Source organism: Lynx rufus, unplaced genomic scaffold (assembly GCF_022079265.1).
Source record: "Lynx rufus isolate CCGP_SWC_20201006 ecotype Redwood Valley unplaced genomic scaffold, mLynRuf1.p SCAF_19, whole genome shotgun sequence".
In the NCBI taxonomy this organism is placed as follows: domain Eukaryota; kingdom Metazoa; phylum Chordata; class Mammalia; order Carnivora; family Felidae; genus Lynx; species Lynx rufus.
In genome coordinates this window covers 14,320,395-14,333,293 of record NW_025814833.1, presented here as the reverse complement: position 1 = coordinate 14,333,293, position 12,899 = coordinate 14,320,395, and the positions used below count along the sequence as shown (strand labels likewise).

General features: G+C 49.5%; 1 protein-coding gene across 1 annotated transcript; it reads right to left on the bottom strand.

The window, feature by feature from the left end:
- Positions 1–2,806: 2,806 nt before the first annotated feature.
- On the bottom strand, positions 2,807–5,940 carry SLC25A5 (solute carrier family 25 member 5). Its single transcript, XM_047081874.1, has 4 exons — positions 5,765–5,940; positions 4,238–4,724; positions 3,880–4,020; positions 2,807–3,215 (listed from the first exon to the last, which is right to left on the bottom strand). The coding sequence occupies exons 1-4, from the start codon at positions 5,873–5,875 to the stop codon at positions 3,058–3,060; spliced, it is 897 nt and encodes a 298-aa protein (XP_046937830.1). The 5' UTR covers positions 5,876–5,940; the 3' UTR covers positions 2,807–3,057.
- Between the last annotated feature and the right edge of the window lie 6,959 nt (positions 5,941–12,899).

The window sequence follows — 12,899 nt, the reverse complement described above, 5'->3', positions numbered from 1 at the left end:
AGATCATGACCTGAGCCGAAATCAAGAGTCGGACAGTCGACCGAACTGAGCCACCCCGGGCGCCCCTGATTGAATTCGTTCTTTTTAAAAATTTTTTTTTCAACGTTTATTTATTTTTGGGGGGACAGAGAGAGACAGAGCATGAACGGGGGAGGGGCAGAGAGAGAGGGAGACACAGAATCGGAAACAGGCTCCAGGCTCTGAGCCATCAGCCCAGAGCCCGACGCGGGGCTCGAACTCACGGAGCACGAGATCGTGACCTGGCTGAAGTCGGACGCTTAACCGACTGCGCCACCCAGGCGCCCCTGAATTCGTTCTTAAGTTGTGCCCTGCTTGGGCAAATCTTCGTTCAACCAAATGGAGCCTAATTATGAAAAATTCACACTGGAATGCTTACTAGATGCCAGGTGCTATACTTGTTCTATATGCTCTATGTTACGTGATCCTCACTCACAACACCCCTAGGAAATATGGCTAACACTATTATATCCCCATTTTATGGATGAGGAAACTGAGACTCGGGAGAACGGAGGTGCCTGAGGTCATACATCTAAGCAAGCAGCAGAGCTGGGATTCAAATCTAAGTACTTTTTTTTTTTTAACGTAGCTTATTTATTTTAAATAAGCTCTATGCCCAAGGTGGGGCTTGAACTCGTGATCCTGAGATCAAGAGTCACATGCTCTACCAACTGAGCCAGCCAGGAGCCCCTCAAATCCAAGTCCTTCCGATTCTGGAGCCCCTGAAACCTTCACTGTCTCCTAATAATTGTCATAGTCACCACTTATGGAGTGGTTATTATGTATGTTCTATGGTGGATGCTTCGCCTAAATTCTTTGATCCTTGTAACAACCTTCTGAGGCAGGCGTTATCACCCCTATTTTATAGAGGGAGAAAACCAGGGCTTAGAGAAATCAAGTTAACTTCCCTAACAGCAAAAGCAAACAGCAGAATCCAGGCTTCTCTGATACTACGGCCGAGTTTTGGGTTTTTGAAAACTTTGAGATATCTTTGACATATAAAAATGGTATATATTTAGGGGCACCTGCGTGGCTCAGTCGGTTAAGCGTCCAACTTTGGCTCAAGCCACGATCTCACGTTTCTTGAGTTCGAGCCTGCTTGGGTCCTGTCTCCCTCTCTCTCTGCCCCCCTCCCGCCGTTTGTGCTCACTCTCTCCCTCAAAGATAAATAAGCATTAAAAAAAAATTTTTTTTTAAAGGTATATATTTAACGGGCACCTGGGCGGCTCTGTTGGGTAAGCATTTGACTTCAGCTCAGATCATGATCTCTCGGTTTGGGAGTTCGAGCCCCGTGTCGGGCTCTGTGCTGACAATGTGGAGCCCGTTTGGGATTCTCTGTCTGCCCCTCCCCTACTGGTGCTCTCAAAATAAACAAACTTAAAAAAAAAATGATATACATTCAAGGTTAGGACTTGATGTTTTGATACCTGTATACGCCACGACGTGTTCTTAACTAAGCCATATTCTGATTCCGGTGCTTTTCCAGGGGGCATGTAACAAAACCCTGACGTCCCCAGGGCATTACTCCACGGCCCCCCGCAGACCCCGTGTGTGAGCTGCACTTAGACACCCCAGGGTGTGCGACGTCCCTCAGGTGTTTCACCCATGCACGTGGATCACCGGTCACTTTCTACCCTTAATGATGTGGCTTGTCAGCCCTGGTACTTTATTGCTCAAGTCTTGGGTTACAGGCAAAATCCACTGGATTTCTGAGGCCTAGCCAAGAGCTGCACAAACTGTAAACACGTTCTCATGTGGATCCCAAATAAGGGATTATTCAAAAGAAACTAAGTGTCCTCCGTTGACTGGGCTTATTATTAGCATGTTTGACAAAAGGTGGCAGATGCTACATTTCCTTTTTATTTTTTTTTAATAAAATGAGTTTTGAGGTCGTGGCAGGTGTCTGGCTCCCTCTAGAATCTTAAAGGGCCCAGCAATCCCCGCACTAACTGCCGGCTCTAATCCTCTGCTTTGAACGCGATTAAAAGCAGACGGCTTGGGCCAGGTGGATGAGGGAAGGCAACTGGACAGACGGAAGTCTGGAATCATTGTAGTTTAGGATTTTTTTGTTTCGATGAGATGAAATTCGTGTAACGAGAAGCAACCATTAAAGAGGTTTTTAAGTTCGTTTTGAGAGAGAGCACACAAGCGGGAGAGGGTCAGAGAGGAGAGGCAGAATCCCAAGCAGGCTTGAACTCTCGAACTGTGAGATCATGACCTGAGCCTAGATCGGGAGTCGGACGCTTAACCGACGGCCCCATCCGGGCACCCCCAGTAATCATTTTAAAGTGAACAATTCAGGGGTGCCTGGACTGCTCAGTTGGTTTAGCATCAGTCTTGACTGAGGCTCAGGTCATGATCCCACGGGTTTGGGAGATCGGGCCCCACGTGGAGCCTGCTTGGGATCCACTCGCCCACTCTGCCCACCCCTCCCCCCCTTACAGGCTCTCTCTCAAAATATTAAAAAAAATAATCAAGTTTATGGTTCTTAAGAACCACAGGATTAGGAAAGATGGCTACATAGTACTTTTTGGAGAAAGTGCATTCAGTTAGCACCATCCACAGGCAAGGGACCAGTGGTGTTTGGATACAGTGTGCCTGAATTTCATTTTGCTAGTGTCTTGGGAAAATGGATGGGTTACACCACACCAGGCTGCTCTGAGAAGTGAATGGCCAGCTGCTGCCTGGAAAAGAAAGCTCATCTCAGGAGATCCTGTAGCATTTATTAAACATGGAACATGTGCTCAAACGTAGCATTTCCTAAAGTACGAGAAGTCACAAACAAAAATATGTTTCGGATAGTGTTTATTTCTTCAAATTTATTTATCAGGAGTGACTGAAATAAAAAATATAATTGAGTCCCGTCATCGTGGAAATAGCTTTGAGAGAAAACTGGTCAGATGAACATTATTGCTTCCCATTTTCAACCAGTCAATAGTTGCCGTTGATAAATAGACAGCCAACAGTCTGTCGAGAATGCTCAAGATGTGTTATATAATACAACATGCCTGTTCACAGGGGAAGAGACTAGGAAATAACTTATGTGAACTTCTTGATTTCATCATACAAGACAAGCACGAAGGCACCACCCATGCCTCTGAGAACATTGGACCACGCCCCCTTGAAAAAAGCTTTGGCCCCTTCGTCACGAGCAATCTTCCTCCAGCAGTCAAGCGTGCCTGTGTACATGATGTCGGCTGCAAAGAATAAAGACATGGAGTTGGTGGCCAAAGTCCTCCCCAAGACTTACGACACTAAACCAGGGGCGCCCGGGGGGCTCTGTCAGTTGAGCGTCCGGACTCAGGTCATGATCTCACGGTTCGGGAGTGGGAGCCCCACATCGGGCTCCGAGCTGCCTGTGTGGAGGGCCTGCTTTGGACTCTCTGTCCCTCCCCTGCTCGCAGTCCCACCTCTAAGAGCTAATCGCACTTTTGGAATATCCAAGGGTTACACGCTTGTGTGGGTGATACTGAAATATTAATGCCGTGGCTAAGACAACAGGGATAGGTACACTACCCATTGGTCTTAACCTCTAATACCATTTAAGCCCCCTCACTCATAGGCATGCAAAGGGCCCGCTCAAAGGCAGATACTATCAACCCCATCCCTTGACCAGAACAGACTGCATTCCTCATTTTAGAGAATCTTAAGCAGGCTTCACGCTCAGCACGGAGCCTGACTCGGGTCTCCGTCCCACGGCCCTGGCATCGTGACCTGAGCCGGAATCAAGAGTCGCACGCTCGGCTGCCTGAGCCCCCCAGGCGCCCCTACACTGCATTTGTGAAGTCAGGCATCGCTAGCTTGTGGCCACACGTTGTCCCGTGCCCGCATCTCTTTCTCTTTTGCTCAAGTGGAACTTACTTCCTTTGCGCCCCGACTGCATCATCATTCGGCGGCGAACAGTGTCAAAGGGATAGGAGGTCAACCCGGCAACCGCTGTGACGGACTGTGCGATCATCCAGCTGATGAAGATGTGAGTGTTCTTGGGATCCGGAAGCATGCCTGGTAACAGGAAAGGGACACTTTGACCGGAAAGCAGAGTTTTAGTGGCTTGTTGTTTTCTACACCCCACCCCCAGCCCCTCGCGTGTCCAGTTTGTACGAGACAACCACGGCTTCCTCTAGCAATCACAGACCATCTCGGGCTCCGGAAAATTAGGGTGGCATTACTGATCTTTTAGATGAAAAGAACACAGCTTCAAAGCACACAGAGAACTTACCCTTTGCGGTATCATAGATACCAAAGTAGGCAGCTCGGTAGATGATAATGCCCTGCACAGACACATTAAAGCCTTGGTACAGGCCCTTAATCCCATCAGATTTGTAGATCTTAACCAGGCAGTCACCAAGGCCTCGGAATTCCCTTTCCGCTCCGGCTTTGCCCACATCGGCCGCTAGACGGGTACGGGCAAAATCCAGAGGATACACAAAACACAAGGATGTGGCCCCAGCGGCGCCACCCGATGCCAGATTCCCTGCAAAGTAGCGCCAAAACTGGGTTCTCTTGTCCACGCCACCCAGGAAGATCTGCTTGTATTTATCTTTGAAGGCGAAGTTGAGGGCCTGGGTGGGGAAGTATCTGATGACATTGGCCAGGTTACCGCGCCAGAAGGACAGGACTCCCTGCTCCTTGGGGATACGAACCACGCAGTCTATGATGCCCTTGTACTGCTTATCTGCGGTGATTTGCTTGCTGGCATGCTGCACCTGATAGACAAGGAGGCCAACAGGGAGAGTTACAACCGCGGAGGAGGGAAAAAGGAAGACAATACTTCCTCCCGATCACTGAGGGCGCTTTAAGGTTAGTTACTTCCTAAATCTAGTCTTCTAGGTCACACAGGATGGACCCTCCTAACCCTCAGGTTGTCACCAGCGGAAGGGAGGTCGGCACCCTTAGAAGGCACTAAGCCTCCACCCCTTTGGGTGGGGACGGGGCGCCCTCAGGTGGACCCGTGCCCTTTAGACCCGGGAGAGGTCACTCACTACCTCAGATCCAGGTTCGGAGGCATTAGGTAGGGCCTGTCGTACGCAGGGCGCGGTCACCTTGGTGACCGTGGCCTCCGCCTCAGGTCTCCGGGGCTGCTTCCCTCTCCCGCTCCGCCCCCACTCCTCTCCCAGAGGTGACCCGCGGGCCACCACCCCTATGCCCGACCGGGAGCGCCCTCTAGAGCCGCAGCGGGAGAGCGCGGCGCGAGGAGGCAGGCGGCGGGGACACGCCGGCGGCTGCGCGGGGGCGGACGCAGTAGTCACACGCGCTTCCCGGCGCCGGCTTCCGGCCCGGCGAGGCGAGAGCGCGTCCGCGGGCGGCGCGGTCCCTCGACCTGCCGCGTGGCCTCCGCAAGGCTGTTATCTCCTTGCCGCGACCTTGAGGCCCTCGCCACGGCCACGCGTTCCTGCGTCCAGCGCCGGCTTCCAGGCTTCGCCCTTGACCTCCAGGCCCCGGGGAGACTGCCACTCCCGGAAAGCCCCCTCCGAGCTGGCCGCCTCCGGGATGCCAAGGCCCTGGTCTCCCTCGCCTCCCTCCGCCCCGACCCCTTCCTAGATCCACAACTTCAGGTCACTAAAGCACCTCCCTCGAGTTTGCCTGTGGGTCCGCCGCTGCGGCCACCCCAGCCCGCACGCGGCCACTTCCCCCGACCGGCCTGAAGAGTTGGCTCCCCTCCACCCCTGGCGCAAGGCTTTCCGCGCCTCCCCCGCCCCCCACCCCCCGCCACTTCCTGGTCGGGTTCTCCAACCCCCGGACCTACCTGCAGCAGCAGCTTGACCCGCTCGATGGGCGCTACCGCGGTCTTGGAGATGGCCGCCGCCACTCCACCCGCCAGGAAGTCCTTGGCGAAGGACACAGCGGCATCTGTCATTTTGAAAGGAAAGAGGAGCCGGGCGACTGCGGGACTGCGGTAGGAACCGGCTGGGACTCCGGGAGTGCGGGGCGGAGCGAAGCAAATGGCCGATTTATATAGGGCGAGCAGGAGCCGGGGCGGCCGGCGTCGGGGGCGGGCCTTGGGCGGGCACTGAGCCCCGGCGCGCGGGCCCGCGGGGCGGCTGAGTGGCTCAGCGCGCGGGGGGCGGAGCCGCGGAGTGGGGCCCGGGGCCGCCCCCCGCGCCTCGCCGCTCGCCCGCCGCACCTGCCCTGGCGGGAGGAAGGGGCGACCCCAGGGAATACCTAGGCCCGGGGCCGCTGGACTCTTGGGAAAAGCGCGCGAGTGGGGAGGGCGAGTGAGCTCACGGTGTGCCTGGTTAGAAACTTCCCGAGTATCAAAAAAAAAAAAAAATCCCTATAATCAAGATAAATATTCAGTGCAATATTAAAAAAAAAAAAAGTAATACGGGCAAACTACGGCCCGTTGGCCCTGTCGCCTGTTTTTGTAAAATAAAGTTGAATCGGAGCCCCAGGGTTGGGATTAGGGTAAGGAGGATGAGGCAGGGTCATGGAAGTGCAGGGTGGCATCCTGTCTTTATTCTAAGTTTGGATAATTTGTTCATCATAGACTTTTGCATTACTTTGGCCTTTTTAAAAATAGTGCATTACAGATCGTTGGTCTTGATTACTGAGTTGTTTGGCGCCCCTTAAGCGAGGGCGGGTGCCTCGTTCCTCGCAGCTAGACCTGGCTCTGCTCTGGAGCTGCCCGGGTGAAGCCAGAGGAAATTGGGGGAACAGCAGAGTCGGGACACTGTCAGCGTGCCCCGGACTCTGGTTTGTAAAACCGACTTAACAAAGATCTTGCTGGGAATTGGCAGAAGACACTCCAAAGAACTCGGCTGGGGGTAGGGAAATTAGTTTAGCCAGGGGTCAAATAAAGAGGTTGTACCAGGAAGGTTGAGAGGCTGTGTGAACTAGGTTGGCATTTGGCTCCTCGGATGCAAAGTAAAGTACTCTTGGATTGAGTAGATTCCTCACTCCAGAAGCTTTCAGAGGAATCAATTGAGTTAGGTTGACAGCCATTGTGTCAATGGACAAGTGCTTACTGACTCCCTTAATCCCTGCTCTGGGTAAGCATTTGCCAGACAAGTCCTTAAAAACCTACTTGCTAGCTTGAGTGGGCTCTCAGGTTCAGAACGGGACGGGAGAGTATGAAAACATATCATACGTCTAAGTAATCACAAGAATGTTGACAAAAATGATCATTGTTGTAAATTGTAACTGCTGCTGATCCAAAGCTCCCAGCACACTGAAGACACAGGGGTGTGCATCCCTCGCTTTCCTATCCCGCCCTCTCCCAGCTTCTCCGAATCTGCTCATTGAAGGGCCCAATTCTCGGGGTTCCTCCAGGATTGTCAGGTCCTTCATTTAAGTATACTTTGCAATCCATTAAGTCTTCCCAGGAAGAGGTGTTCCTGGGACACCTTAGAGGTGTTCAAAGAAGAGCAGTTTTTTGTTGTTGTTTTCAAATGTGTGTATTTATTTTGAGAGAGAGCGCGCGCACGTGCGTGAGAGAACGTGAGTGGGGGAGGGGCAGAGACAGAATCCCAAGCAGGCCCCACGCTGTCAAGTGCAGAGCCCAACTCCAGGCTTGATTTCCACGAAGCGGGAGATCATGACCTCAGCTGAAATCAAGAATCAGAGGCATAACCGCCCGAGCCACCCCGGTGCCCCCAAAGAAGAGAAGTTTTGAATCCAGCTTTGTTGATCCTGGGTGACAGCTTTGACCTGTGTTCTTGGAAGCTGCTCCTCTTCTCATTAGTTGATTATAACGGTGACACAGCTGGATACCGAAATGACCTTACTGTAGAGTTTAAGTGATGAAGTATATTCTCTGAAAGTGATAGCCACTCCTCTCACCTTTACTGGTGAGAGAATTAACAGCTAAAACAAAAATCTACGGAGCATTTTGTTTAGAGGGAGGTGGTTTTTAGAGTGCATTTCAAAATAATATTCAGGGGGCGGGCGCCCGGGTGGCTCGGTCGGGTGAGCGTCCGACTCTTGATTTCAGCTCAGGTCATGATCTCACGGTCTGTGATTTCGAGCCCTGCATCGGGCTCTGCATTGACAGTGTAGAGCCTGCTTGGGATTCCCTCTCTCCCTCTCTCTCTCTCTGCCCCTTGCCTGAGTGCTCGTTCTTTCACTCTCTCTCAAATAAACTTTAAGACTAAATAAATTATAGTAAAAAAAAAAAAAGACAAAAAACCAGGGGCGCCTGGGTGGCTCTGTCGGTTAAGCATCCTACTTCGGCTCAGGTCATGATCTCAGGGTTTGTGAGTTTGAGCCCTGCTCTGGGCTCTACGCTTTCTCTCTCTCTCTCTCTCTCCCTTTCTCTCTGCACTTCCTGGGATTCTCTCTCTCTCCCTGTCTCTGCCCCTTACTCACTTGTGCTCTCTCTCAAAAATAAATAATAAAGAAAAATAAAACAACAACAACAACAAAAAAACACACAAAAACTAATTCATCCAGTGAAGCCTTAGTGGGGGCTCTGTGTTAGTAACTACTGTGAGTTCTGGAAGCTCTTTACAATACACGTATAATTAAGAAAAAGGAGCTAAAGCTAAGGCCGTGCCTAGTAATTCTCAAGAAAAAACTAGGAAGAAGGTCAGAAATGATACTTAAGGCCTCAGTTACCTATGTCCCAACACACCCAGAATATAGGTCATAAAGTGAATGTAAAATGCTGATACAAGCAAGAAAACACAAGTTTACAGGCATTGTTCAAACTTGGTAGAGTAGGACTTCTGACTGTCATTTGGAAAAGGAAGGGGAAACCTGGTTCACAGAGATACTATGTAGAAGGACAGCCGAGTAGTAACAATGCAGCAACAATGTATCAGTAATTCATTGGCTGGAGGGTGAAAATGAAATGAAAGGGAGAAATGAAAGTGATTGTAGTTGTGGAAGGATACAAGGAACTGCCTGGTTAGATAACAGCTGTGAATAATACTTCATAAAACCATCACATAGGCGAGAGATGGTGACCAGAGGCATAAACCATCTGAACACCTGCTGATAGTCTCATTATTCTGATAGCAACACATTGGATACATTCTTGACTCTCTGGTTGGTAATTACAGTTCTCAGAAGTCTAAAGAATCAGTGAGGTAAATTGCTAAATGGGGCTTCATCCTGATAAGAAATAAGGAAGATCTGGTTAGCAAAGTGAAAGTGACAAGAATATTGGGGAAATTGGGGCGCCTGGGTGGCGCAGTCGGTTAAGCGTCCGACTTCAGCCAGGTCGCGATCTTGCGGTCCGTGAGTTCGAGCCCCGCGTCAGGCTCTGGGCTGACGGCTCAGAGCCTGGAGCCTGTTTCCGATTCTGTGTCTCCCTCCCTGTGTCTGCCCCTCCCCCGTTCATGCTCTGTCTCTCTCTGTCCCAAAAATAAATAAACGTTGAAAAAAAAAATTAAAAAAAAAAAAAGAATATTGGGGAAACTGACCATGCCAGTGCCATCTGGATGTGTTCAGCAAAAGAATGCTGGGCATGGTCAGATAGGTTAACTAATGTGTGTGTGTGTGTGTGTGTGTGTGTGTGTGTGTGTGTGTGTAGGGGATAGACTTCACAGGGAAAAGATTAATAGATGTCCTGGCAAAATACCAAAAGAGAAAGATCGCTCAAGGGGGCAAAAGATTCCAAAGATAAAGTTCAAACCTGTACAATTTACAAAAATTCCAATGTGAAACTACAAAGGGAGAGATACTTACAAATGTAAATGTCCTTCCAGATTATTCTCTGATAAGCTCAGATTTTAGAAGTACATATATAGATGACAGGAGGGCTGGACTTCCGAGGACAAAGACCAAAGAGCATCACAGACCTCTAGGAGCTGAGTCAGAAGGGCTGAAGTCCAGAATAAACCCAGCTTATAAAATGGGATGGACCACAATGTAGGGTTCCAATGTTCTATTTATTGGAGGACATTTAAGGATGAGGAGTTAGAGTGGGCAGCAGGTTGGCTCGGTTGGTTAAGCGTCTGACTCTTGGTTTCAACTCAGGTCATGATCTTAGGACTCGTGAGTTCAAGCCCCGCATCAGGCTCTGCGCTGACAACCCAGAGTCTGCTTGGGATTTTCTGTCTCCCTCTCTTTCTGCCCCCCACTCTCAAAGATAAATAAACATTTTTTTAAAAAAGGATGAGGAGTTAAACGGCAGCATGTATGATAAAGAACTGGGGGGTCCTCACTGTGCGTTGGCAATGCAAAAAAGGGCCAATGAGTCTTTATGAGCTTTATGCTCACTTCTGGATGCCATGTTTAAGAGGAAATTGACAAACTGGAACATATTCAAAGAAGGCATCAGGAAGGTGAAGTTCCCGTAAATCATGTCATTTGAGAAATGGCTGAATGAATGAGAGATACTAGGGAAGAGCTTTGGGTGAAGGAGGGACATCATAACTGTGTTCATGGGGGTGCCCGGCTGGCCCAGTCCGAGGGGCGTGAAACTCTTGATGTCAGGTTTGGGAGTTCAAGCCCCACATTGGGCATGGAGCTTGCATTAAAAAAAAAAAAAAAAAAGGTAAAAAGTATCCGAAGGCAAATATTAGGTTAGATTGACCAACTCTTGAGTTTTAATGGACAAATCACTCCGCCCTTACTTAAGCAAGGTGGTAAGCCAGTTCTCAGCACCAGGTTGAGGACCCTACCTATAATCTGGCAACCCTATCAGTGACCACTGAAGCTGGATTTGAGTGTCTAAGAGGTACCCAGGAAAAGCACTCTGTGTGCCGACCTGGCGTGCACCACGGAAGACTGTAACATCACACCAGGGTTTGTCCTGCAGCTACTGAGGAGAAAACAATGCTGATCTTCGGCGGCAATCTTCTTGTCTCTAGTCTCCCATTACCCCTTCAGCTTCTGGAACAGTCTTGCTTACCTCCAGTTTTCACCACGGTCCCTTGGGTTGCTCAAGAAACAAGTGATCCCTCCCTCTTTGCTTGGTTGGTCAAACTAAAACTCCTCAGCTTAGCATTTGAAGCCCTTTTTTCTCCCATCCCCACCAAGGATTTTATTTCTGGCCCCTCCGGGTGTGTTTAGAAAGCATTTGATGGATTCCAGCCCGGGAGCCGCTGCCTTTAAAACAAAAAGCAAAAAACAATCTTATTGAGGTATAATTATCATACAATCAAACTGTAAGTATGTAAAGTTTACAATTTGGTAAGTTTTTTATGTATGTATAACATCTGTGAAGCCATCACAATTAAGATAGGGAATATTTCCATCACCACACTAAATGTTCTCCCTCTTGCCCCAAACAACCACTGACCGGCTTTCTGTCACCTTAGTTCCCATTTTCTTAGAATTTTCTGTCAGTGGAATTCTACAGGGGTGCCTGGCTGGCTCCGTCAGAAGAGCATGCGACTCTTGATCTTGGGGTTGTGGGTTCAAGCCCCCTGTTGGGGGTAGAGATCACTAAATAAAATAAACTTAAAAAAAATAAATGAAACCATACAACATGTTACCCTTTTGGGGGGGTTTCCTTCTCTCACTTGATATATATATCTATGTAAATCAATATATCAGTATCTATCAATATTTTCGAGATCCTTCTGGGCTCATTTTCACTTTTGGCCTATTATGAGTGATGCTGCTCTAAACATTCCTGTGCAAGTCTTTGTGTGGGCCTGTTTTCATTTCTCTGGGGTTTAAACCTAGAAAGTGGCATTATCAGACTGTTTTCCCAAATGATTATACCATTTTACATCCCCAACGGGAGAGTCCAACATTTCCAGTCGGAGCCAGAGTCCAAGATTTCCAGTCTGAGCCACCCAGGAGCCCCTCAGTCTCTTGGCTTTAAAAGCCGTCTATTTGCTGATAACACCCAGATTTCTGTCTCCAGCCATCGCTCTCCCCTGAACTCCAGACTTGTCCAGGTTCGCCCAGGACAGTCCTGATTTCTGTGTATTATTCGGACATAATTCTTAGCAGCGTTCCGGTGTGTGACTTTCCTGTCGTAGCTGTAACAAACGACCGCAAACTCAGTGGCTTAAGCAGCACAAATTTATTACCTCACAGTTCTGTGGGTCAGAAGTCTGACACGGTACTCCACTGAGCTAAAATTAAGGTGTCCCAAAGGACTGCGTCCCTTTCTGGAGGCCCTAGGGGGATACCAGTTTCCTGGCTCATTCACGGTGTTGGCTGGCAGTCGGCTGAGGGCTATTCTCAGCTTCTAGGGGCCACCCTACCCCTTGGCTCGCGGGCACCTTTGTCGTCAAAGTCAGCAAAAATGAGCTAAGCCCTTCTCATGCCCCATTTCTTCTGCCTCTTGTTCCATCCTTGAGTGTCTGTGACCCACTCTTCCACTTGTAAGGACCCCTGTCATTAGATTGGCCCTCCCTGGATAGGCGATGATAACCTGTCCATCTCAACGTCCTTAACCTTAATCACATCTGCGAAGTCCCTTTTGCCATAGAAGGTAGAGTCACAGGTTCTAGGGATAAGGGTGTGGATACCCTTGGGGGTGGGGGGATCATTATTCTGTCCATTGCAACCGGTTTGGACAGTTACATGGACAGCTTATGCTCCAGCCAACTGTCTACTTGACTTCTCTACTTCGGTATTTCATGTGCATTTCGAATTTAAACATGTCCAAAAGAGAACTTTTAATTCCTTCCCCACCAAAAGCCCCTTTTTTTTTTTTTTAAGATTTTATTTTAGGGGTGCCTGGGTGGCTCAGTCAGTTAAGCAACTGACTCTTTTTTTTTTTTTTTTTTTGTTTATTTATTTTTGGGACAGAGAGAGACAGAGCATGAACGGGGGAGGGGCAGAGAGAGAGAGGGAGACACAGAATGGGAAACAGGCTCCAGGCTCTGAGCCATCAGCCCAGAGCCTGACGCGGGGCTCGAACTCACGGACCTCGAGATCGTGACCTGGCTGAAGTCGGACGCTTAACCGACTGCGCCACCCAGGCGCCCCAAGCAACTGACTCTTGATATCGGCTCAGGTCATGATCTCGAGCCCCG